Below are 23,575 nucleotides of genomic sequence, written 5' to 3' on the forward strand. Positions count from 1 at the left end.
CCCCCCTGTACTGCCCCCAGAAAACTCTGCCGGGGTGGGCCTCGGGGCTGCTGGCAGAAATGGGCGTCCTTGCTAGACAGCAGGGTCCAGGCGTTTCTTCAGGGGTTTAGGGAGAGATGCTTGAGTCCGGCTCTGGCAGCAGGAAGTACTAAGGCAGATGCAGGAGCGTGCCTCTTATTATTAGGTCTGAAACTTCTCTCAAAGCATTTCTTCGTCTCAGGCTGAGATGCTGCCATCTTCTTACACTGAAAATGGGCAAAGAGCTTTACAAGGCTTTGGTGTCACTGGTCTGGCAAAAGAGTGTGCCTGCATGGAGTTCCTTGCGGAATTGTGAGCCTCCGTCGTTAAAGATTTTTAGGAAGGAATTGAGTTTTTTTCGGGAAAGTTTACAATTACATATTGTGTAAACTTAAGCTGTGCATAAACTTAGCATGAATTGTGCTCAGCTGAGCACATACTGGTGCACATATTGGTGCTCAGCTTCCTCTTGTGTTCTAGTTGTATCTGAAACATAAAAAAACCCCATACCTACCTAGATAATGGTAAAATACCATTTTAACGTTTACCTATAAAACATAATTATTTCACTTAAGTTTTATTCTTTTACCTTTATTAATCTGTAGATGATGAACGTGGATTTGAAAGGATATGCCCTTACTGCTTCCAGTTCCTGGTTCCTGATAGCTACCGGGTGCGACTCAAACCAAAGATGAAAGTGACTCCACAGATTGAGAAAGTTCTTAAACGACAGGCAAAGAACCATAAGCTTAATATGAAACAGACGAAGCTTTTGAAAAAGTACAGGGAGTCCAGAAGTGTTCTGGTAAGGATATTTACTTGGAACTGCCCAATACCTGACATTTCCCTGAAACCTTTCAGTGGCATAAAGAAGAAGATACAGAAATCTTTCTCTTGGAAGACGAGCTTACGCCTACACATTTCTTTTTTCATGAGCATATAACTCTATAACTCTTCCTTTCTTTTGGAATAATTTCTAGTCACAATCAGAATTTTTAAAATCTGCTCTCCACGGTAGAGAGATCATGAGCACAATGACAAGAACAGTAACTTTCCTGCCCCCCCCCCCCCCAAAAAAAAAAAACAACTCCACATGTCAGAGAAGCTACACAAACAGCTCTGCCTTCCCCCTGATCTCTTTAGCAGCAGTCTGGTTAGACTTTGCAGATGTCGAAGATCTTGCTGAAAATTAAGTCATTTCCTCTTGCCAAGAAGCTCTGGCATTTCCACTGTCAGATACTGTATCATTTGCATAGCTTTGCAAAAAACATCAGGAGTGGCAGATTTTTGCCCGTTCCTTTTTTCCTATGAATGTGGCAGAACTAGGACCAGGCAACTCTACTAGATGCAGAGCCTAAATACAGCCACGTATATGCTAAAATCCATTAGAATCCTTCAGAAATCTATTGCTAAGAGTACCCCAAAACATACCTAAGAAGAAAAACATGCCATTGGCTGAAGTCAGGCTGGTTTTGCCAGTATGTGTAGCTTAATACATTACTGCCTTTGTTTCAGCTCTGAAGAAGGGCTTGAGTGACTGATGGATTGTCAGTTTTTTTCGGTTTTATCAGTTGTGTAAAAATACATTTGCTCAACTTAACAAGCTTTACTTCGTTTATTTCAGTAGACTCTCATGGCTGCATCAGGTTATTGTTACCTTCTGTACAAAGTGATTTTTTTACGTTTGAATATTACTGTTTGTAGGAAGTCTTTCAAAACTAAACTACGTAAGTAATTTAAACAAGTTAATGTTGCTCTTGGGGCTTCAGTTCTTTTTCCTAAAATCACTCAGGAATGTAAGATTTAATTACTATTTTTTATACTAATTACTATTATTTGAAGAATAATAGTATACTTTCAATCTAGTGTTGCCAAGGCATGCACTGCTATTAACACAGGTTATGTGAATGGATGTTTTAACAAATGAGAGAGCACCCTGTTGTGCCCAGCAGTTGCTGGCACACTTGGCATTTTCTGAGATGAGAGCCTGCTGATTTGGGGAGTAAAATTTGTGAAACCAAAAATTGTTAAAGAGTCAATAACACAAAATTAAACTGAGGAAAAATCACAGAGGTTCTCAGCTGTCAGGGCAAAATAAGGTGCTCCAGAAAGGCAGCTTTGCTATTACTCTGTCCAAGTTGTAGATCGTAGTTGAGCAGCAGAAAGGGCAGCTGAGAAGCTGGAATCTTTGCTTTATTTTTCTGGGATCACAAACATTTAGTGTACATTAAGAACTGTCTCTTTAGACAACTGATGAACAGTGTCCTACAGAATTATGATGGGTTCTTAGTTTTATTCTGTAGCTGGAGAGGTTTGTAGGACGCACTGTGCATTCATATGAGGAGTTTAAAATTCAATTTTAAATAAGTCCAGTTTAAACTCTGGGTAATATTCTAATCTTGGGATGTAATTACAGTTTGCTGCACTTGTGTTCTCCTGAGTTCTGTTTGCATTTGTGCTCTGGATTATGATTTAAATATTTCTGGTCTTAAGTATTTAAAATACTGTCAGCAACGGACAGCTTTCAAAATTAGCAATGTAGATCCCTATAATCTAATACCTGAGAAAATGAAAATTTGAGTGTGGTTGAAAATTAAACCAAGCAACAATGTGACAGGTTGTGCCTCTGATGATACCTTTCTTAGCAAGTAGAACTCGATTTGAGGATGCTTCTGCCATGAAAAGGCATATAACATAGGACCTATTTCAGGGCTTTTAAAATTTTTTAGAGTTAACTGCACATGCAATTCAGGCAATGGAAACTAGCTGAGCAGTGCTATGATTAATCCACTAATTCCTGCATTGTAAGGTGTTCACCTCCACTTGTATTCTGTGGAGTGCTAAATCGTCGTTCAAGGCTGTGGGTTTTTTTTTTTTACCCCATCTGAATTTCATTTGGAAGAACTAAAAATACATCGATACCTGCACTGTATAAGTTAACGATCTTTCTCTTTTTTAGTTTGTTACGCTGACAAAATAATGTCTAGAGACAGTCAAAACACTTAATTGAAAACGTTTCATTTCAGCATTTCTACATGTAATTCTTTCTAAGCAAGCTGAATTTAGGTAAACTTACACACTTTGAAATAAAGAATGATTTGTTATAGATGTTTTCAAAACTGCTTAGACATTTTTGTGACATTCTTTTGTGTATGTTTTTTTAACCAGAAACATCACGTATCTGTGTGTTTCAGTCAGTGTAATTGTGTGCCTCAAAAAGTTGTCTGGCTGTATTACTCTCATGTCTCTTAATAAGAGTAGTTGCCATGGCAGTCAGGGATACTAGGAGTATCTGACAGTCTCTGTGACTGCCTGACATTATCTGTTCTGATGCACTTCTGCAACATACTGTGCTGCTGGAAGTTCCCTGCAGCCTCGAAGTAAACAGATAGAAGAGAAAGTGCCCTTTGTTTAGAACCTCCTCTGTATTGTAGTATGTATTTTTGCACTAGTAGAAAGCCTCTTCTTTGTTCGCTAAGACTTGCTGTCATTAGTTATGGATGACTATTTTTGAGACTTTGGTAATTTATTTTATCTCAAGACTCCCTGGAAAGTGTGTAATATAACTTCATCAGGGGTACAATATGCTAATGAATTTAGATCATATTGTATGTCATGTTTTTTAGCAAAATATGAATACCCCTAATGTATACTCAAGATATCATATTTCTGTTTTGACAGGGTTATATTTCACTGTACAATGTTACATTCAGAGTTACAGGTCTCCTGAAATTAGTTGCTAGGGGATTGGAGCCATTTCTAGATAAACCCATAGGATGTGTTTGGCTTAAGAAGCCTGAATGAAAATACTACCTGTAAAGTATATGTTGCTTTTTAATATCTCATGTTTCACTCAAGCAAATATTTAATTTGTGTCATGGTATTTGGAGAACAGTTTGAATAATTCTTACGATGGCTTTATAACATAAAGCTGGAAAGACTGAAAGAATGGTTGATATTTCCTTTCTTCTCTCCATAGCTGGTTACTTGCAATTCGTGCAACAAAACAACAAGACATTATGGTAAAAGCAGGGATTTTCTGGCTACCAAGACACAAAATTCTGGCACTCCAAGTATTAAATCTAGCCTGAGGACACCAGATGTAAAAATTCAATCTGCAAACAAAGTGACACCTTTAAGCTGCAGTAGGTTGGGATCTAAAGGGAACAGTCCGTCGTCACTTCCCAGGTACCTGTTTCTCTCCTATTTAAGGAGGCACTTTGCCGAGTAGAGTGCATTATGTTTTGTTGGGAAAGGGCGTCATGTACTGATTCCAGATCAGTCACTTAATATAATGTTAAATTGATAACTAAGTATTTTTCTTCAGTGGTCTGATTGAGGAGATCAATTTTAACTTTCCAGTCTTTAAAATTTAAGATTCTAATGAAAAGCAACTTGTGTGCAAAGAATGCCTAATCATGTTTTTGTCATAAATGTGAAATGCCTGGCTTAAAATGTGCATAACAAAGTTACACTTCTGACTGCTTATTTTCACATGAAAATACATTATTTGCATTCAAAATTTTTCACTTATGTTATATGTATGTGCTTTCATAGTTACTTTATGTTAATTCTTATTCCTCACCTTTAAAACATTTGAGTCTTTTGTTTTTCAGAATACATGTATCTGGACAGGCGACAACCAGCTCTGCTTCCAAGACTCCCCGAAACTCGAAATTTCACTTTGCTAAGCTAAAACGGATGCTTAACCTAGAAGAAAAAGAGAAAAGCCAGAAGGCAGATTTGAAAACCTTCTTGGCTTTACTTTAGTTATACATTATTTAAAAGTAATAAAGATTACAGCAATAAGTATTGTTCCAGTTTTAGTAAATCAACAAAGTGATTTCTTTAAAACTCAGACTAACAGCGTGTATCCTGTGAGAGCATAGACTGATTTTTAGAAGCAAGCTCTGTTTCTAAGGAGACTGATTGCCTGCAACAGGGAGATGAGAAAATAGCCAGTCTAATATGCTTGGGAATCCTGAACATGATTTGCAGTCTATAATAGCCCGAGAATTAAAATCTAGGATCTGTCCTTTGAGGAAGCTGGCAACACTGGATCCATCAGAACCAACAGATAGGTTGGCAGACCTGGAAGCAATTTGAGGGTGGGGAGGCTGCAGTTTGCTCCACCTCACTCACTATTTTTAAGATAACGCATCACAGAAGATCTAAAAGATCTCATCCTTGCTTTGCATGTTTGAGTAAAACAAAGACACTTTCACTGACACTTTCTGCAGGTACGGTATTTTCAAGGGTCTAATGTAGTGTCGCTGCCTTTTGTTACCTGTGGTAATTTAAGCACAGCCTTTAACACAGCCTTTACAAAGGTTCCAAACTAACTTGCTCTTTAAGACAGCACTCATATACAAAGAGACATGAAACAGTCTATCGCCTGATTAAGTTTCTTCATTTTCTTAAGAATGTTCTCTGTGATTTGGACTGCAGACGATACTGGTCCCAGGATAACGCAGAACTTTGTAAAACCTCAGTCTAATGTGGGATGCTCCAAGTACCAACTGACAACTCCATGCTAGACTGATATCAGCACTCTGATTTGTTACTGCTACGAGAGCAGCATGGTCATAAAGAATACGGAATGCTTCCTTTCCAATTGCTCTGGTGCCACCAAAATGGGTCACTTTTGTCTTGTTCAGGAATGACTAAGGAGAGAACCTCTTGCTTAAATGTGTTGTGGTTTTATCAGGCTTCAGAGTCTCTTCCTTCCTGGACTTCAGACTGGAAAATGAGGTTTGCCCTGGGCAGCAGTGAACTCATTGCACCGAAGTGTTTTCCTGTGAATAGATGATTATCAAGGTTAAAGTGGTCTCTACTGTCAGATTTTACTTTTTCAGTTTGGCATAGAGGTAAGAAAGGACAGTAAAAAGTCAGTGTTCAGGAACAAGTTTGTAGCCTGCCCTGCGTATAGTCTGCAGTGACAGTACCACAAATCACGCTTCAGATTTCCCCTCTGAAAAAGAGAATCAGTCAGTTAAAACCATTTAAATTCTTGGGTTTAAAGGTCTGTATTTTCCTTTTTTTTGTATTCTAATGAATAGTTTCCTTCGAGTGTGTTCAGACTCCATGAACATCACCTAAGAAACGGGACCGGCAAGTAAGTTGGCAGACTTGAAAGCAATGCAGGGCAGGGGAGAATAGTTTGTGGCAAATTCTACTTACAGCGTCAAAGATTGGTATGTAGCCTTTTTATATCTCCTGTACACCTGCACGATAACTTTGAAAGGGTCACTGCCGTTTGTTCCTTACGTACGTGTAGGATCAAATTAACTCATTCTTTGATCAAAATACAGACCTTGCAGTTATGCCTTTTCCAATGTAGAACTTGGCGTTAGTTCACCTGTTGTTGCTGCAGTTATGATGCAGTCCTCTGCAAAAATACTTCAATCTTGTTCATGGAAAATGCGCATTATACAAAAGTAGTTGAAAAAACAAGTTTTGCAATAAGTTTTTACCTTAAAAGTACACACATTAAGGTACTCTGCTGCTGTGCTTCCTCTGACACTTACGTGAAACCAGTGTGGGCATCTGCTTAGTTTTAAGGGGCACCAGCATTAATGTGTTAGCTCAAATCAAGAGTATGCTTTTGAAGCACATCTCCCAATTGTCCCTGTTTACTGTGCTTTTTACCACGATACCGAGTGGTCTTGGAGTACGAGTCACATTCCTTTTGGATAAAACTACAGATAATGGATAAAAGACATGGTCCGGGGCACAACCAGTGTGCTGCGAACTTTAACGGGCAATCTATCCCCAGGATCACAGCAGAGCTAGCCTGAAGGGCACATCTCCAAAAAGCGTATCGTGGATGGCAGGCACCAAGCTGCAGGTATTCTGCGCTCCAGGTGTATTACTATTGCAATGTGCTACTTGTTAACGTAGACAAGAGTCTTGTCATGCTCCAAACATCATCATTTTCTTTGCAGTTTACCAGAGTTGTCAGACATGTCCAGATGTGTTATTATAAGGAATCACTATTGCAAGCTATCAAACTTTACTGTGGAAAAAATGGAGGAAAAAAAAATAATCATTCAGTATGTACCATTCCTTCTTTTACAAGTGTGCTTCAAAACGCTGGGCAGACGTAGTATTGGCATTTTCTATCTATCTGAAGTGCTTTTATGTTATTCCTAAGTCTCTAATACAGTCTTTTTCTGTTATTAGACTTTCACAGAACCAGTGTATTGAAAAACATATATATAGATACACACACACATAGATAGGTATATTCATATCTTTATATATATGATGTATATATGTATATACATACGTATACACACATCAGATGCATATATATACACATATATATACACACACATATATGTATACACATGTATACAGACATGCATCTGAATGCACTCTTCCCTTCAGAATATATTACATTGCTGTACTCGATGAAACACTGAAGGTTAATTGTTGGCCGCAACAGGCTATTGCTGAGCCTCCCTGCCGGACTTCTGCCATGCAGCATTTCTGGTTTGTGTTTGAAGGGCTGGAAGAACAACTCCATAGAGAGGAAATGGCCTCCCTGGTTTCAGTGAGGCCAGAATTTCACCCAGACTTTGTAAAGCAAGACCAAGAAGGTTCTCTGTTAAGCATGCACCCCTGCATACAGGTATTTAATTACAGAGTGAGAGTTAATTCCCAGCTCGTACAAATTCTGTTTATGCAATGGTATGTATATTCATTGACAGTAAAAGCACCATACCGTATATTGAAAATGTTACAAAGTGTGTCTGAATATAACCAGCTCAACTAAAGCGTGATTTATTTTGAAACATCAGTTTGAGCCATTTTCCCATTTTTGAGTACTGGGAACCTTAAGCTGGCATACTACAACTCGTTCCCTCACACCCAGGCCCACCTCTGAAGAAATGCAAACTTCAGCCAAACTAGATGGTATATGAACGATATTTCTTTTTTAGGAATTTACAGTTCTAGAGATAGGATCTCAGACTTTCTAATGCACTGCTTCCTCACTGAGAACTGTCACACAAAATACAAATACGGAGTAATAAATTCAAAATTAGTATTGACCATTTCCCAAGCATCACTATGAGATTTTGGTTGACTCACTCCTAAGTATAGGGAGCAGTTTACATTAAAGCCATTTCACACCATGAGATTGAGTAGGCAAGCAATAAACAATGATTTCAAAGATGTTTTTACAACAATGTTTTATTCTATTAAATATGAAAGAGCGTACATATAGGTGTTATTCTGAGGACATAAATTACACAAGGATTACACGTTCTGTCAGAAAGCACAATAATGAAACATCTTTACATTTCAAGCTTTTCTTGTTAGCTTTTAACAAATGAGTCTATTTCTGTTGCAGACAAATAACGAGTGCTATTGAACTTTTGCAAATTCCCACAAAAACATCATGCTTAGTAGGATACTATTGTAAAGATGAAATCAGATTTCTAAATAACAAGATGGGAGAGATTTACTACTTAATCAAGATAAATGACACACTGAAATAGGAGCTGAAACAAAATTGGTCATTCATTTTAAAAAAAATTCCACTTCAGACACTACATTTGAGTCTGTTTTCTTCACTTGCAGGAATAGTCACTGTGATTATATGCATGAGTAATAAGCAGAACTGGCGCTAAATATTTATAAAATGTCAAATTTTAGACATGCTGGTTTTCTAGTTCACTAATTTTTCCACTGAAAAAACCCCCACACCTATGAATCTATTTGCTTATGTTTCAAAAGGTTGAAAACCAGCTGTTCTGTAGAGGGCCAATCAAGCCTATGTATGATTTCCATGTCTTCCACGGTCATCTGCACAGGGGACTACTGAATCCTATGGATGTATTCTGGGTCATCACTGAAGTACCACACTGAGTTACCACTGGCTTGTGAGAGCAGCATTAGCCTGTGGAAGTCCTAACACGTTGTCTTTTTAAACTTCAGGTAAACAGGAATGTAATTTTATCATAATGAAAGCTCTCGGTTTGACATTCAGAAGACTACTCAGATAAAATATGTAACAAGCATGTAGTTTGGGTTGTGTTGCTAGGGATTAACTGAGGTGTTTTAATATATTAATACAAACATTAATGGAGTGAAACAGACAAGCTGATGTTACTGCAGGCTGTAGTTTGATTTTCAAAAGGAATAACGAAACACAATTTCTAAGAATGGTAATTTTTGTAACTAAGGACTTCACATTTATTTTTAAAACCACAGAAGTGGGGTAATATTCCTGATATCTTTCAAAACATTCTGCAAAAACACAGCTTGAGCCTGCAAACACCGGAATATACAAGCAGTCCCAGTGACCTCCAAGGTAAGCATTCTCATATGGCAAAGAGCTGCAGAAATCTCTTTGCTTTTTTCAGAGAATGCTCAATAAAAGTGCAATATAGTGAAGCAAATAATCTCATTATTACGCTTTTAGTATTAGATGAAAAATGTTCAGATATTTTATAATTGTGCCTTTTGCAGGGTGGGCATTCTGGTTTGAGTAGAGTCAGACCACGTTAGAAGAGACGGGCAGGGTACACCCACACATTTTCTTTCCCAGGGTGGTAACGCCCCAAAGCAGTGCTATCGTATAAGCCCTTCTACAGCTAAAACATTGTGCTGCCCAGTTTCACACTGTTATTTCTATTTTGACAAAAGTTGACATTTGTTTTGCTTTTCATTTCCACCCAGGCATGTTCTCCCTTTCAGCTTCTAGGCACCCTTCCTTTCCCCTCCCAGCCTCTTTTCTTCCTGAGATGTCAGAATTACGTACGTTACGCTTTGGAACCTGAGAATTTGGAGGTATTTTTTGATACTGCAGGGCTGCATTTGTATTGTATCATGTATCTCCTGCTATACTGTTACAGTTACAATATAAATCTTCTAACTAGTTGATACCTGATGTCTTTCCCGTATAAATAAAAACAACGTACCATTCAGCCACTAATATAAGACACTTGCTTTAAGAGTGACCTTTAACTTCTGCAAGTCCTCTTTTCCAAACAAATGTTGAGGGATCCTTTCCAAAAACCCAGCTATGAAATATTCCTTGAAGTAAACAATTTCACAGTAAAATAAAGAAAAATATATCCAGAAAATACTCACTCTCTCAAAATTAAAACTTATATACACCAAGAAGCTGAGATTTTTCCTTGTTCTTGTATCAGTTCTACATTATCTGTAGATAAGCAACATTATCACTAAGAGTTACGAATAGGAAAAGCAAGTCTAGTGAAGTAAGTGTTGTGTCTTTTTTAATAGTCTAGAGAGACCAAGGAAATTCAGCATTCAACTTTATTATTATAATTATTTTTAATTAAGGTAGAAAAAGACTGTTTAAGCTTAATTCCCTATGGTCTTGAGTATCCAAGACTTAGATCCTTCAATGCACTCTAAACAAGCCATGCTGCTGCCCTTATAATCATCTTTGGGTACAAACTAAGTTTTCAATGGATGGGATTCAACTGTGAACTCACTATTTATCCTTCTTGTTTTATAATTTATTTTACAATTCTTAACAGATTAAGCTGTTTTAATATTTATCACAAATTTGGTCCTATTCTTTAGCAAGACTGAGCTTTAACTGCAACTGTAATGCACATACATGTATATAAGAATTGATGAGCTGAGTTTAACGTACTGGAACAGAAATATTTAAAACATTAAAATTGGACCTGAACATTCATTTTCGTATCAAGAATCTATGCTGAAAAGATGCCAGTAAGTGTTATTTAATTTTGCATATTAGAGTTAAACTAAAGAAACACTCCTCTGGATTCATTATAGTTAGCTCTTTTTTTCCTGCAGAGTGGAAAATTGCCACTCAAAACTTCAGAAGCTTTGGACAGCTAGTGAGCTCTGATGAACTATTTTCAGCATTCCTATCCATCAGTCAGAAATTTTGATGAAATTAGTATTCTGCATTGCAAGCTATGGAATGCTACGTCAACAGCTTGTATTTTTATCTTTTGGGGTTTTTTTCCCTACTTAACTGAGGTCTAATTCATGGCAACTTCCATGAGAAAAGATAATTGAATTGAGGTGCTTATGTACAACTGTATCTATTTTAAAGAGGAAGATTATTGTCCATTCGCATCCAACAAGTATTCTAGCGCTTAGCCCTGTAGAAGTCAATAACAAGTGACAGATCACTATCTTCAAGAATTTCACTCCAGGACTATTTTGAGTTGTGGTTTTTGAAAAGGAAGAATAGATTTTATAAAAAAATTTGCTTTCATGTGAGGAGTATTAAACTTGTGAACCATGAAGTTAACTGATGCAAAACAATGCCTGACAAGTGCAAAGCCATGAACAAAATGCAATCACTAAATACTCAGATGATACATCCAACTCAAACACTTGCAGCCCAGGTTTTTAAGGTCATCTAAATGCCAAGGGCACAGGTAGGCATTTTTTAAATCACTCCTCAACAATTATGTGCCTAATTCCGACTGATTGAAAAGCCTAAACTTTCTGGCAATCTGCTAGATGCCTGTCTGTATCTTTAAGTTTTTAAGTGAACTTAAAAGCTGGTGCATAGTATGGTAACAAGGACTTTTCAGAAATTCAGCTACCTATAGACAAATACCACATTTGTGCCATGCAAAGGACTTTTTTAAAAACAGACACTCGGCAATAATTTTCCACTGTTTGACTTATACATAGGCCTGAACTGTCTCCTCCTGTTCTGTGAGAAAAGACGATCAAGATCTAGAAACATTTGCTGGAGCGGGTGGAGGTGTGGGGCTGGAAGCCCATGCTGGCCTCTGGGGTTTCTCAGTGGAAGAGGATGTACAGCATGGCTGTATTACCGTGTTGCTGCGTGTATGGATGGTACATAGCATTGTCAGATTTTAATAATGGGCATTTAACAATTGGGACAGTTTAGAGAATGACCTTTCAATTTAATTAAAGCTGTAAAATGGCTTCACATTTCTGGGATTAACCTTTTTAGATGGAGACGGATGTTCCAGAAAGGGATTAGAGTACAAATGAATGGTCCCTCAATTTAGAAACTAAGCAGCTGTAAAAAGAAAGTTACAATTTTGAAACATAATTAAACTGGTCGATTGTATAGTTTCTTACGCTGACTTTTAAATGATACTAATATATTGCAATATTTTGAGTCATTTAAAGATCTGCTCAGTGTAACACGATTTATGTTTTCCAATACAAAACTGGTTACTAACATTTACTTCAAAAAACTCCACCTGACTTCTTGTGGGAGTGGGTAATTTAAATGTAATGGACAGTAAGATCACTTTTAACTTTGCATTAAATTGCATCAACCTTCTTGCAAACATAAGCTTGTGATTTCCACATTTCACTCCCTCACTAGCAACTGAAATGTCTCGAGTTAGAAGAATGTGTTGATTATATGTTGATCTACATTAAATACAGGGTACATAAGAAAAATCTTAGCATGTTTTTTTACAGGGCATCCAACTAAAATCTTTACAAAAGATAAGATAATTATCCATTCTTCAATGTAATAGACAGATGCCATTTTATAAATGTACCCTTATGTTCACTCACCAATAAAATAGTAAACAAATCAACTTTTTAAGCCATTTTTTATAAATTAGTATTTTTACTGACACTCTCCAACAATATACAAAAATAATACTACAAGAGTACCAATCAGTCTGACCTACCCCTCATTTCACAGAAAAGTAGAGGTTATGGAAGGATGTTTTTGTAATCAATCATCGCTGTAGATGTCTCCTGCAAACGGTAGGTGTACATGGCTGCCCGTGACGTTGGGAAGTCGAGAAAGATCAGGCAGGTTCTGGATGCGTGATCTGAGTTCTTTCCGTACTTGGGACACTCTGGCTAGCTTGCGTTTGTACTCCTGTAATGCAGAAAAATTCAATATGAGGCTCTTTTGCTAATACCGTCCCTACTACTTACTGTACTCAATGTTTTCCAAATAAAGTATTCCTTTAATATTCCTTTAATGCAAGTTAGATGACTAAACATCCTTTAACAGGTGAGAACCCAAAGAACTGGGTGTTTTGGAGGCAGAGGCATCAGCTCTAGCATTTTCTCAGCATCTGACTTTGGATGCATAGCCATGGGATTATTTTGCTTTCAATTTTAAGTATATAAATGCTACACAAGGAAGACAATCCCAGTTAACACAACTACACACATTTCTCCATGCGACTAGTAGAATGGGATTATTCTTAGAAACTGTATTAAGGATAATTGATACACATACTCTACTATCACTCACAGAGTATGGGAGGATAAACTTACTGATGTCAAAGAAGTTACTTTCAGCTCATACGGATGGAAGAATACCACCTAACCGGGCCTGTTGATCAGCCTCACCAAGCTGACCAATCTTAAGTATTTTGTATTAACTTTCATAATAAAAAGGATATTGCATCAGTACATTTATGGATCTAACCCTGAGTTTTCAGAAACTTTTTTAATTGATTTCACGTTGTGGTGGTATAGAGGTCAAGCCACTCACAGTTCATACATTTAATGATTATGAGACACTTTTCACATGAAACAACATTAGACGACCTAAAGTATTTAACATTGTAAACCAGTGCACTAGAATATAGTCAGTGCTCCCCTATTAAGAATATGAGACATAAGGGAGAAGAATACCAGCTTGTATAAAATCAAAACGGTTATTCCAAAGTGTAGGAAGATTAGGGGACAATTTACAGGAATATATACATTTCAAAAACTTGGAAACACATTTCTTTGGAGAGCAGAAGAGACTAAGCATTAGCAGGCAAAGCAGCACTTCATGAAAATATACTGTAATTCACAACGCATCAAATGCAGATGCTTTCCAGTGCAGCTGCAGGTTTTGCTGCAGCCTGGGAGTGGCTGGAAATAACAAGAAATAGTTAACCTACAACTTGGATAATCAGCCCATGGATAATCAAGATCTCATTATTATAACCACTTCTAAATAATAGTGGGAGAAAAAATCTACATCATCCTGTAAAAGTGCCAAATACAAACACTTGACAGTTCCAGCAAGTTTAAAAACACTGTGCAAATGTCTATAAAAGATAACAATCATGCAATTTACAAGGTCTAAACATAATTTTAAACATTTTTCTATACTGTTAATAGCATGCAGTAAAAAGCAAGGCCAATGAAAAGACCTTTTGGTAGCAGAACTCAATACGGTAGTACAAATGTTAAATACCTGGGGCATGATCAAGATTATTGGACAAGGTCCAACACACATAAAACCAAAGTTTGAGACTATTAGCAGCAGTCTGGCCTTCTTACCAAGGGCAGTAAGAGAACCACAAGAAATCTTACATTCTTAATGTGAACGTAATGCATAGGTAAAAAAAATAATATTTAAATCATTACATAGAAAGAGAGAAAAAAGCATCACTGAATTAGGATCATCAACTCCTTGTTAGCATTTATATTTAAAAAATAAATATGCCATACAGTTCAGAGTCTTATGAGATACTAAACACAGTGAAAATACTACAAATGCCTAGTCAGCAGAACTGTAAACACTTGGTGATAGTACACAGGGCAAAGCAGCGTTCCTTTTATGATACGGATGACCAAAAAAGTCTTGCAACTGCAAGTCCCTTGGTCCTAGGAAAACCATCACTTGTTCAAACTTGCCCAAAACATTCTCTCTGGTCCAAGTGAGTTCAGGATGTGGCTGTTGAAATGAAGGGCTGTATCCTGATACTGTACCCTTACAGTAATGCCCAAAGGCCTCAAATACTTCAGTGTTTCATATCTAATATTACAGCAGCATCCAGAGGCCTCAGTGAGCTGATTCTGTGCAAGAGTTATAGTCCTTTGCCAGCATGTAAAAAGCCAGTAACAGAATACTTCTTGCCCTTTTCACTATCTATTTTAGTCCAGATTGCAGAGGTATACTCCTGACTATTATTTTAGGATATAGATTTTAATGCCGGAGGAAAAGATAGGTTTCATTGTTTAGTAAAACAATTTGGCAATATACAGAATCACTATTTTCAGAAGCAGGATGGGTGGAGATTGAGCATTGGGCAACAAGGGCTTTGAGCAAGCTTGAAGCTAGGAGATCTGGCCTGAGTTGTGAAAGACATACTGCTGTACGGAAGAGGACAGGTAGAACTGTAAGCAGAATCAAAACACTCAAAAGGCCCAAAATTAGTAAAAGAAATCAACTATAAAATCATTCCAGCACTTAAGTCTTGTAAATGGTATTTGAATCAGCAGAATCCTGACTAAGTTCATTCTCTGTCAATGAAGAATGTGAAGCAGCAAATCAGTATCCCTTCATAAGCTCGAAGCATGATGCTAGGCAAATATGCACAGATCACACTTAGCAGCTACGTTCTCTCAAGACTTTACTCCAAAACCTGAAATGTACCTTAAATGAGATTGCCAGTTGCTTGACTCCATTAAAATTCCCTTTAGCTGATAATAAATCATTTCCATAATAACATCACATTTCTGACATCCAGCATTTTCCGTATAAATTTTGCCTGGGACTTGTTGCCTAGTGAATATCAGCTTGATCAATATTACTGACAGTAGGTTCCTTTTTCTCACTAAGGAAAACGTTCTCATAAATTCAGTCTCCCATGTAATACAGTCTTCTTCCTCTCGCCAACACCTTTAGCGTAATGCACAGTCAGGGAGTCAAAATTTGTTCCTTCTGCTTTCCCAGAAATAGAGATGTCTGAGAATGTTTGCTCAAGGTTCTTACTATAAAACTAGAGTAAATAAAAAAATATGTAAGGTTTTATAGTTCATTGTATTATTGATGCAGTATAAGCTACAGAATGCAATTTTAACACAATTTTGGTAATCCAAAGCATATGCAAGATCTGCAACAAAGATGTCCATGACAATCCTCCCCCACAAGTAGAAACATTAGTCACCTTAGCCAGAGCACCTCATTTTCCATGACACTCCCAAAATCATTCAAGAAATCACTGGAAATATCCAGTTTTCATGACTGGCGAGCAAGTTCAAAAGAGGGCTGATTTTCAAGTACAGTGACTTAGCAGGTCTGAGATACTTTCAAAGGCGCTGCATTTCACAGTTTGATTCTATTTAAAATCATTAGTCATTTCTGAAACAGTTTGCTTATGTATTTTCAAGGCTGCTAAAATAGTCCTGGCATTACCTAAGTAGTCCTGGACTGTTGGAATACAAGTACCAAGCATCCATTATCATTATATGTACAGCCTTTATTATTTTATCATAATAGCATCCACATGTACCTACAACCTTTTTCCTCAGTGTATATGTTGAGTGTGACTATATTAGAGCAGAGGAGTGGGAACAGGGATATCTAGGTGGTATTTCTGTTATCTTTGCTCCATTAGAAATGCTGTATAGTATACAACCAAGTAACAGTTTAACCATATTGTTGAAACTTCTAACTGCAGAAATCCTCATGGAGAATTTCAATTTCATTTTCATTATGTTGATCTTAAGATATACTTCAAATTACCCCTGTGTAAATGAGGCAAGATTCAAGCTATTTACTTCAGTCAAGGACAGGCAGAAGTATGATGTTTTCTTTTGCTACACTGAGCATAATTTGCATTGCTTGCTACCTATGGAGAACCTTACTCTTGGGATATATGAGCAACCTGATGTACAGAATTAAAGTCTCTTCAATTTCTTTAGCAGTCTAGGATAACACTACTTTCAAACAATAATTTTCTGTTCTTCCAGTCATAAAAGTAGGTTTATGAGATAATTATAAGAACTTATTTTGCTCATTAGAATCCCACTGATTACTACAGTTTCCATTAGTTGACAGTGTAGAATATGGATATATTGTGAAAGCAATACTAATATATGGATTCCACACCTAGATTAATAGTAGTTCTCTATCAAATAAGTACCAGGCAAAAAAGCCAAATAATTTTTGATTAGACACTACAGTCATCATGAATAATAAAAACATGGGCATGCCAAACAGGCTGTGCACTGCAGAGAATATTTTCCCTTCCAACTGAAATAGGCTGAAATACATCTTAATATAGGGTTTCTGCAATTAGCACAAAGAGGTGCTTCAGCTCAAACAACTTGGAACACGATGCATATGCTTTCCCTTTACCACATGACTTGGTTACCTTCATCTGATCACTAAGGCTATGGCATGCATCAAAATACTGTGTAGCAGAAAATGTATAGCAAAGTGAAAGAAAAAAAAAGTCTGATTCCAAAGCAAGAATAAAAGGTTTGCAGAAAACACATATTTAATCTGCACCCTCGTTAGCTACAGGAAGAAAGGTAAGGTGGAAATCAATACTCTCAATACAGGAAAATAAAACCCCAAAAGCTTTTAAGGTATTGAGAGCATGTGTGTACATCGGCATCCATGGCCTGTATGTACATCACATTTAAAACTGAGAACTCTGACTTTCTAAGTCCCTCCCAACCTTCCAGTTTCAAGTGCAGACATCGGAGCTGGGTGACACAGCAAAGGCTTCTCATGCACTGTGTCCAACAGCACAGAAACCACCAGAAATCTACGAAGACTCAGATGAAGGCAAATGGCATGTGATACCCAATACCTAGATTTTGAAGTTCAGAAACACAGGATTTGTTTATAGATTCCACCTTGTTAAAAACTAATGCCTCACCTAGTCTGGGTATTTTTCTGCAAGGAAGACTTGACAACTAGACTTGAAGGAGTCAGATAAGCCTCACTATCACTCTGGAAGACAGATGAGCAGCGTTAAATTTTGTGCTGCCTTTAAAAATTTGGCATGGCTTACATTCTTCACCAGTAGGATTAAAGGCTCAACCTATTCACCAGTGTTAAGGATGAACAAAACCCTGAAATAACTTTCACTTAAGACACTGAACAGCCTGAACACATCTATGTGCTTCACACACACTCACAAGGTTCAAAAATCAAGGACAGTTATGACAAGCTTAGGAAAGGGCTGACTTGGCTAACTTTCCATTACACATTTTGCCTTTTTACTAGAAAACAGATTTTTGGAAGAAAGCTTCAACTTTGTTAGCATCTATCAGCTTTCCGTTAGGTCTTACTGCATCCAGAGAAAAATAAATAGCACTGAAGCAACGAGCATCTACCTAGTGACTGCTTTGTTTATTCCTTATTGTTCTATGCATTCCCCATCCATTACTTACTGTATGCATTACTCTGTATGCAGATTTACTAATATTCTCATAGGTTTTCTATGTACTTCACCATTACAAAACACAATTTATTCTTCAGAAAACTTCTCTGAGCTGACAAATCAAAATGAAATGCATCCTCTAAGTTTGAAGTATCCCATTTTTCCTAGTATTTAAAATTACCAAGAACTTAATGCTTCAAAGCAAATTTTCTATATTAAGTTAAAATATTAGAGACTTCTCAGCTTGTCTGCAAATGAGAAGCAACAAACTCAGAAGTTTGAAACCCACAAACTATATCAGTGACAATCTGGGGAAAGCTTGATTAAGTGACTTTGTCTATCATCAACTGTTACGCTGTGGTACAGACAGGAATACACTGCAGATCTTCAAATCATAAATTCCTGAGTGCAGCAGGAGTAAATAGGAACAAAGCATTTTACCAGGACATTCCCCCTTTGAAGGGTGATTATCAGAAATGTGAAGTCCTTCACAGTGGTCACAAACTATTCTTCCCATTCCTTGAAAATGTAATTTCTTTGTCCACCTCCTTCCAGCCTAAACGTGGGTCTCAAATCTCATTCACCCCAGTCTTGACTCCTGGTCTCCATCTTCATTCCTTGAACACTGTTCCTAGAACCAACCTCTTTGTCCAGCAAGGCTGTTCAATGCCTCTCAGACTCCTGTCATGCTTGTATTCACATGCAATACAAACACTCACAACAGGTTTTTGCCTAACTGTTCCCATTTCCTTCCTTTCTGGCTCCATATCTGAATTCCTCCTTCTCTGTTCATGGTCTGCACTTACCACTTTGCCTATAGTTTGGCTGCATCCGGTTCCAGTTCCACCTATTTCTCCCTAGTCCTATACTCAGCCTGTCCCCATTCTCTGCCTATATATTATCTCCATCAGACCTCTCCACCACCTCATACCTGGTTTTGCTTCTATTCTTTTAGTCCAAAGGAATTCCACTTCCTCCCATTTCAGTCCTACATGATGTTATGCTTTTCTGGCCAGTCATTGCCTTTCTTCTCAGCCAGTTGATCTCCTATTCCATTCTTTACGCTAATGTCTAGTCCTGTATCCCTTCTTAATCTCTGCAGCCTCTGGCGCCAAGTTCCATGAGAACTTGTCCAAGTTTTGCATTCAAACCCATCGGCTTCCACGTCCCCATTACTTGGACTCATGGGAGCCATGGACAACCCACCCATGGAAGAAGTTCTCTGCTTTCACATCAGGTGCTTGGCCCATGGTCAGCCTAGAGAACAACTGTATACAGGTGGAATTGCAGAAGTCTTCTTTAGCCCAAGCTGGAAAACTCTCCAGCAGAGAAGCTCTTCATGGAAGTTAGTAAAATTTTAAGAAATCTCTGATGAGCATATTAAAAATAAGATTTTTCCAAAGGCTTGTAATTTCATTACATTCAGGTTGATCTTCATTAGTGTATCAAAATGCATGCTGCTGACAGAAAGAAGGATTTCCCCATTCCATAATACTTTGAGAAAGAACATGAATTACATCATGTCAAAGAAAAGGTCATTTTTTAAGGTTGTTTTATTACAAATTTGTCCTTAGCTTTATTCTTGAAGATAGTGTTGGCAAGAAGTTGGTCAATGTTTAGGAAAGTTAAAGAAAATAGGGACTTATAAGCAGATTACTAGGAGTATTACTAGGCTTACTTAGTCCATATTTACCTCCATTCAATCTTAAAAGGTCCATAGTGTTGAATATTAATTTATAAAATAAATTACTATTTAAAGACATTGATTTAATTAGAGAATCTCTACGGGACAATGATTTAATTTAAAGCATTTCAGGATGGCAGATATGAACAGCAGCTCAAAGGAAAGATGCCTGCTTGAGGTTAAATTTAGTCTCTTTGTGTTTTATTATCTGATACAGCATTTTTATCTGGTTGAAAATTTAGCCATTATAATAAACTCAAAGCTACACGCTTCCAAGAGATGCTTAAATTACACTGAAATCTTAAGTTTCAAATCTTGGCTGACCGAATGAAGTTTTGGAGAACTTCTGATGACAAGCAATCAGGCACTTCAGAACAATTCTGAGCAATTGTGCTCAAACAAATATTGAAGTTGATACTCTATACAGACACACTAACAAGGGATAAAGCAGAACAGTTCTGAAAATAATTAAAAAATAAATGGCTGCAGGCTTAGAGATAGTTTCTTAAAGATTCACCTATTCACAAATGATCTGAAGGAAACCCAAATTAAAAGATACCAGGGTTCCATTTTAAAGGAATCTATGAATGAAAAACTTTGATGGTCTATTAGAAAAAAAAATTGCCTTTAGCAATGCATTTAAGAACAGTTGTGTAAAGTCTTCAGGCTCAAATATTTACTGCACCTAACAGTTGAACTGTAAAAATTGTGTAGGTCAGACTCACATTTCTCATTTCAGGCAATCCTTGCCTGCAGGTCGTTACAACAGTCTCAGTTGCAATTTAAGATTCCATATGCGTGAGTCATCTTTCTAAAGCTAATGCTGTGGGTGTCAAACAACAAAAACATGGACTTTGATGTTCATTATTCAACAGAGACAAATGGACATCTGAAAGTATGAGAATTCTGTAAAGCCAAGACTACATGTGACTATTTTGAAGATGAAAAGTGATTCTGAGAATGAAAGTAACACTGCAGGTGACTAGGTAGGGGATTTATCTATAGCTAGCCAGGAGACAACTGTTTCAGATCCTTTTCTTTTGTCAAAGACAGTTCTACATAAAGTTGAACCATGAGACCTATTTTATTGTAGCAAGGCTAAGTACTAACACCAGTCTAATCCAAGCAGCAGAGAGCTTAACGCAGGCTAATGTAGTTTTTGCAACCATAGTGTAGAGCCACCCGCTGTTAACCTGTGAGCAAGAAAGAAAATGAATGAGAAGTGTTTGAATCAAAAGTGTTTTATTGACCTGAGACTGGGTATTAGCTATATTTAAAGTTAAACAAATAAAAGTAATAAAGGACTTCAACTTTCTGCTACAGGTGAGCCCAGGCTGTTAACCTTGTTCATTTAAGTAACCTATCAGTGCAGGTCTATCTGTGCAAAACTGGTCTTGGACATTTTGAACAAGCTCTTCAAACTAATTTTTTAAAAAATTATTATTTATTACTGTCTTATTTTCCCAGTTCATAAATGACTCCTATCCAACCTGAAGAAACAGCTGTGAAGGACAACCACCTTACAATTCCAGAACAGTTTTACCTGAACAGCAGGTGGCTACTTCTTAGAGATTTTTAAAGAATGGTTCTCAAAATAGGCCAAGAAATGCCAGGGGGTCATAATTAATGGGGGGACATAATGAAGGGGGCATAATAAATTTTATCAGATAGACAGTTTCATATTACTTTTGTCAACTCATCTTACAACTTCATTAAGTAGGTTGAAACATCCATTTTCGAGACATGGATTCTAAAGAAGAGGATTTAGCTACAGCTCAAAGATAAGCATTCACAAGCCTGATTTGCTTTAATGGTAGTTGAAAGTGCTCAGCATCACTTCAGAATTGAAACTATAGTTTACGTGACTAATGCAAATAATTATCTGTGTAAGACAAACTGTTGATATGCTGCATGGTAATTTTGTTTTTCTCTCCTTTTGTGAGTGTGAACACATACTTCAAATGCAGTGTTCAATGATGGGGATGGGAGTGTGAGAAAGGTAAAGCTGGAAAGTGGGAACTAACAGCAGCAGTAGATATTCTGACTTACTTCTTGAAACTGCCCATCATATGTCCTGTGGGAGTATCTCCAATGAAAACTCTACCATGTGTGAAGCAAGCAAGCAAGCACACCCCTTCTATAGCCAACAAGAAAGGAGCAGAATCTTAATTTCCTAACAATGCACATAGATACAAGCTCTATAATTTAAAAAACAGTGCTTACCCTCAAGCTTTAGTATTAAAATATTATGATGAGAAAGTTTTGCATAAGGCAAGCGATACCAATAGAGAACACAGAGCAATTAAAAGAAAAATTCACAATGTAAAAGTCGTTTGTCAACCAACCAATTTCAGCCAGCAAATTTGGCACACCCACCTATTTTTCACATTATTTACCCAATTCTGAATTGCTCAAATAGCTAGTTTTATTTTATAATAAAAAGGGGGTAAAAACAGGTTTTCAGGGCAGAAATTATGAGCAACCAGGGAAGAAAAAGTCTGGAGAGAAAGCAGAACACAGAACAAGTAAGTAACATTAAAAAGAACAGGGAAAGACATTTACAGTGTTTTTCCTGAAGTTTTCTTTCCCATTATGAACTACTTTCCCCCAAAAGCCTACAGCTTACAATAATGCCACTAATGCACATCCTTCTGTGATCTACTGATAAAAGAAAACATGGTTAGCAGTTAGAGGTTAGCAATCATTTCTATCTAAAATGTCTCTGCTTTTTAAAGCATCTTTCATCCATTCAAGTCACCTGTATTTCATTAAAAAGGTCTTTAGAATTATTATCCTAGTTTATATAGAAGCTCTAGGACTACCTGTGGGGCTTTCTGTTTTGTAGGTCTGTATTTCTATCCAGTTGTGGCTGAAGTGACCTTGGAAGATCAGGTCATCAGGAGAACATACTAAGTTAAATGTTGTTAAAGTAATCTATTACTAAGCTATTTATAAATGAAATCATGAGTAATTCAGTATACGTGTTACAGAGGAAAAATGCAAATAATGTAAAAAAAATCCTTTTGTTCTTTCAATTTTCATCCAATTTTTAATAAATGTGTACTTTTGGAATGGAAGAGAACACAGGGAAGACTCATTGTTTGCAATGTACAGCATTTCAGATATTCCTTATGAAGATTCTAATGACTGAGATTTCTGACTATTCAGTAGGCAGTAATAAAATATCTAAACATAGTTATTCTTCTTCATGAGTTCCTTTACTCTATTTCCTAAACTAGTTATTTGGGTTTCCACAGTGTTGAAAAAAATGGAATTATACAAGGTAGGAAATCACTTAAATTCCCTGTTTTGCCATGTGCTCCTTGCATGTAACTATGCAAGTCACTTAGGTACACTTTCACCAGGTACATTACCCTGGGTTTTTTGTATGACAGACACTCCAAATTTCTCTCTCATTCATACAAAATCCACGCTCACAAACTTAATACTGTCTTAAATTTGTATCAAAGGTTCCAGAGAAAAACCGAGGCTCTACTTCCATTTGTACAGCCTAAATTAAGAACCTAAAATCTTTTAAAATTATGTTTTTCCTTAAAATACTTCAGGAAAGCAGAGAATTATGTGGGTTTTACCAGATTTGATGTCCAAATTACAAAATAGTTACATATATCTCATTTTGCTGGTGAGCTGCTTCAAATTCTCTGAGAAAACAAGACCTGAAGGAACAATGGAGACCGTACTCTTCTTGTAGAAAAGGGCTTACCATTGTGGCAAAATTGAATACAAACTGAATATACATGGCTTGTAGGGA

At 37.0% G+C, this 23,575-nt stretch overlaps 2 protein-coding genes across 2 annotated transcripts in view; one reads left to right on the plus strand and one right to left on the minus strand.

The window, feature by feature from the left end:
* Nucleotides 1-626: 626 nt before the first annotated feature.
* Nucleotides 627-4,827, plus strand: LOC104167252 (chromosome unknown open reading frame, human C18orf21). The gene is made up of 3 exons (XM_009707455.1): nucleotides 627-823; nucleotides 3,998-4,206; nucleotides 4,635-4,827. The coding sequence occupies exons 1-3, from the start codon at nucleotides 710-712 to the stop codon at nucleotides 4,786-4,788; spliced, it is 477 nt and encodes a 158-aa protein (XP_009705757.1). The 5' UTR covers nucleotides 627-709; the 3' UTR covers nucleotides 4,789-4,827.
* Nucleotides 4,828-12,715: 7,888 nt separating this feature from the next.
* Nucleotides 12,716-23,575, minus strand: part of RPRD1A (regulation of nuclear pre-mRNA domain containing 1A) — a 41,811-nt gene continuing 30,951 nt past the window's right edge. Inside the window, exon 9 of the mRNA XM_009707456.1 lies at nucleotides 12,716-12,865. Within this exon, the coding sequence (XP_009705758.1) occupies nucleotides 12,716-12,865 (150 nt within the window). The remainder of the gene's footprint in view (nucleotides 12,866-23,575) is intronic.

The sequence above is a fragment of the Cariama cristata genome, unplaced genomic scaffold, assembly GCF_000690535.1.
Source record: "Cariama cristata isolate BGI_N322 unplaced genomic scaffold, ASM69053v1 scaffold10829, whole genome shotgun sequence".
Classification (NCBI taxonomy): Eukaryota; Metazoa; Chordata; class Aves; order Cariamiformes; family Cariamidae; genus Cariama; species Cariama cristata.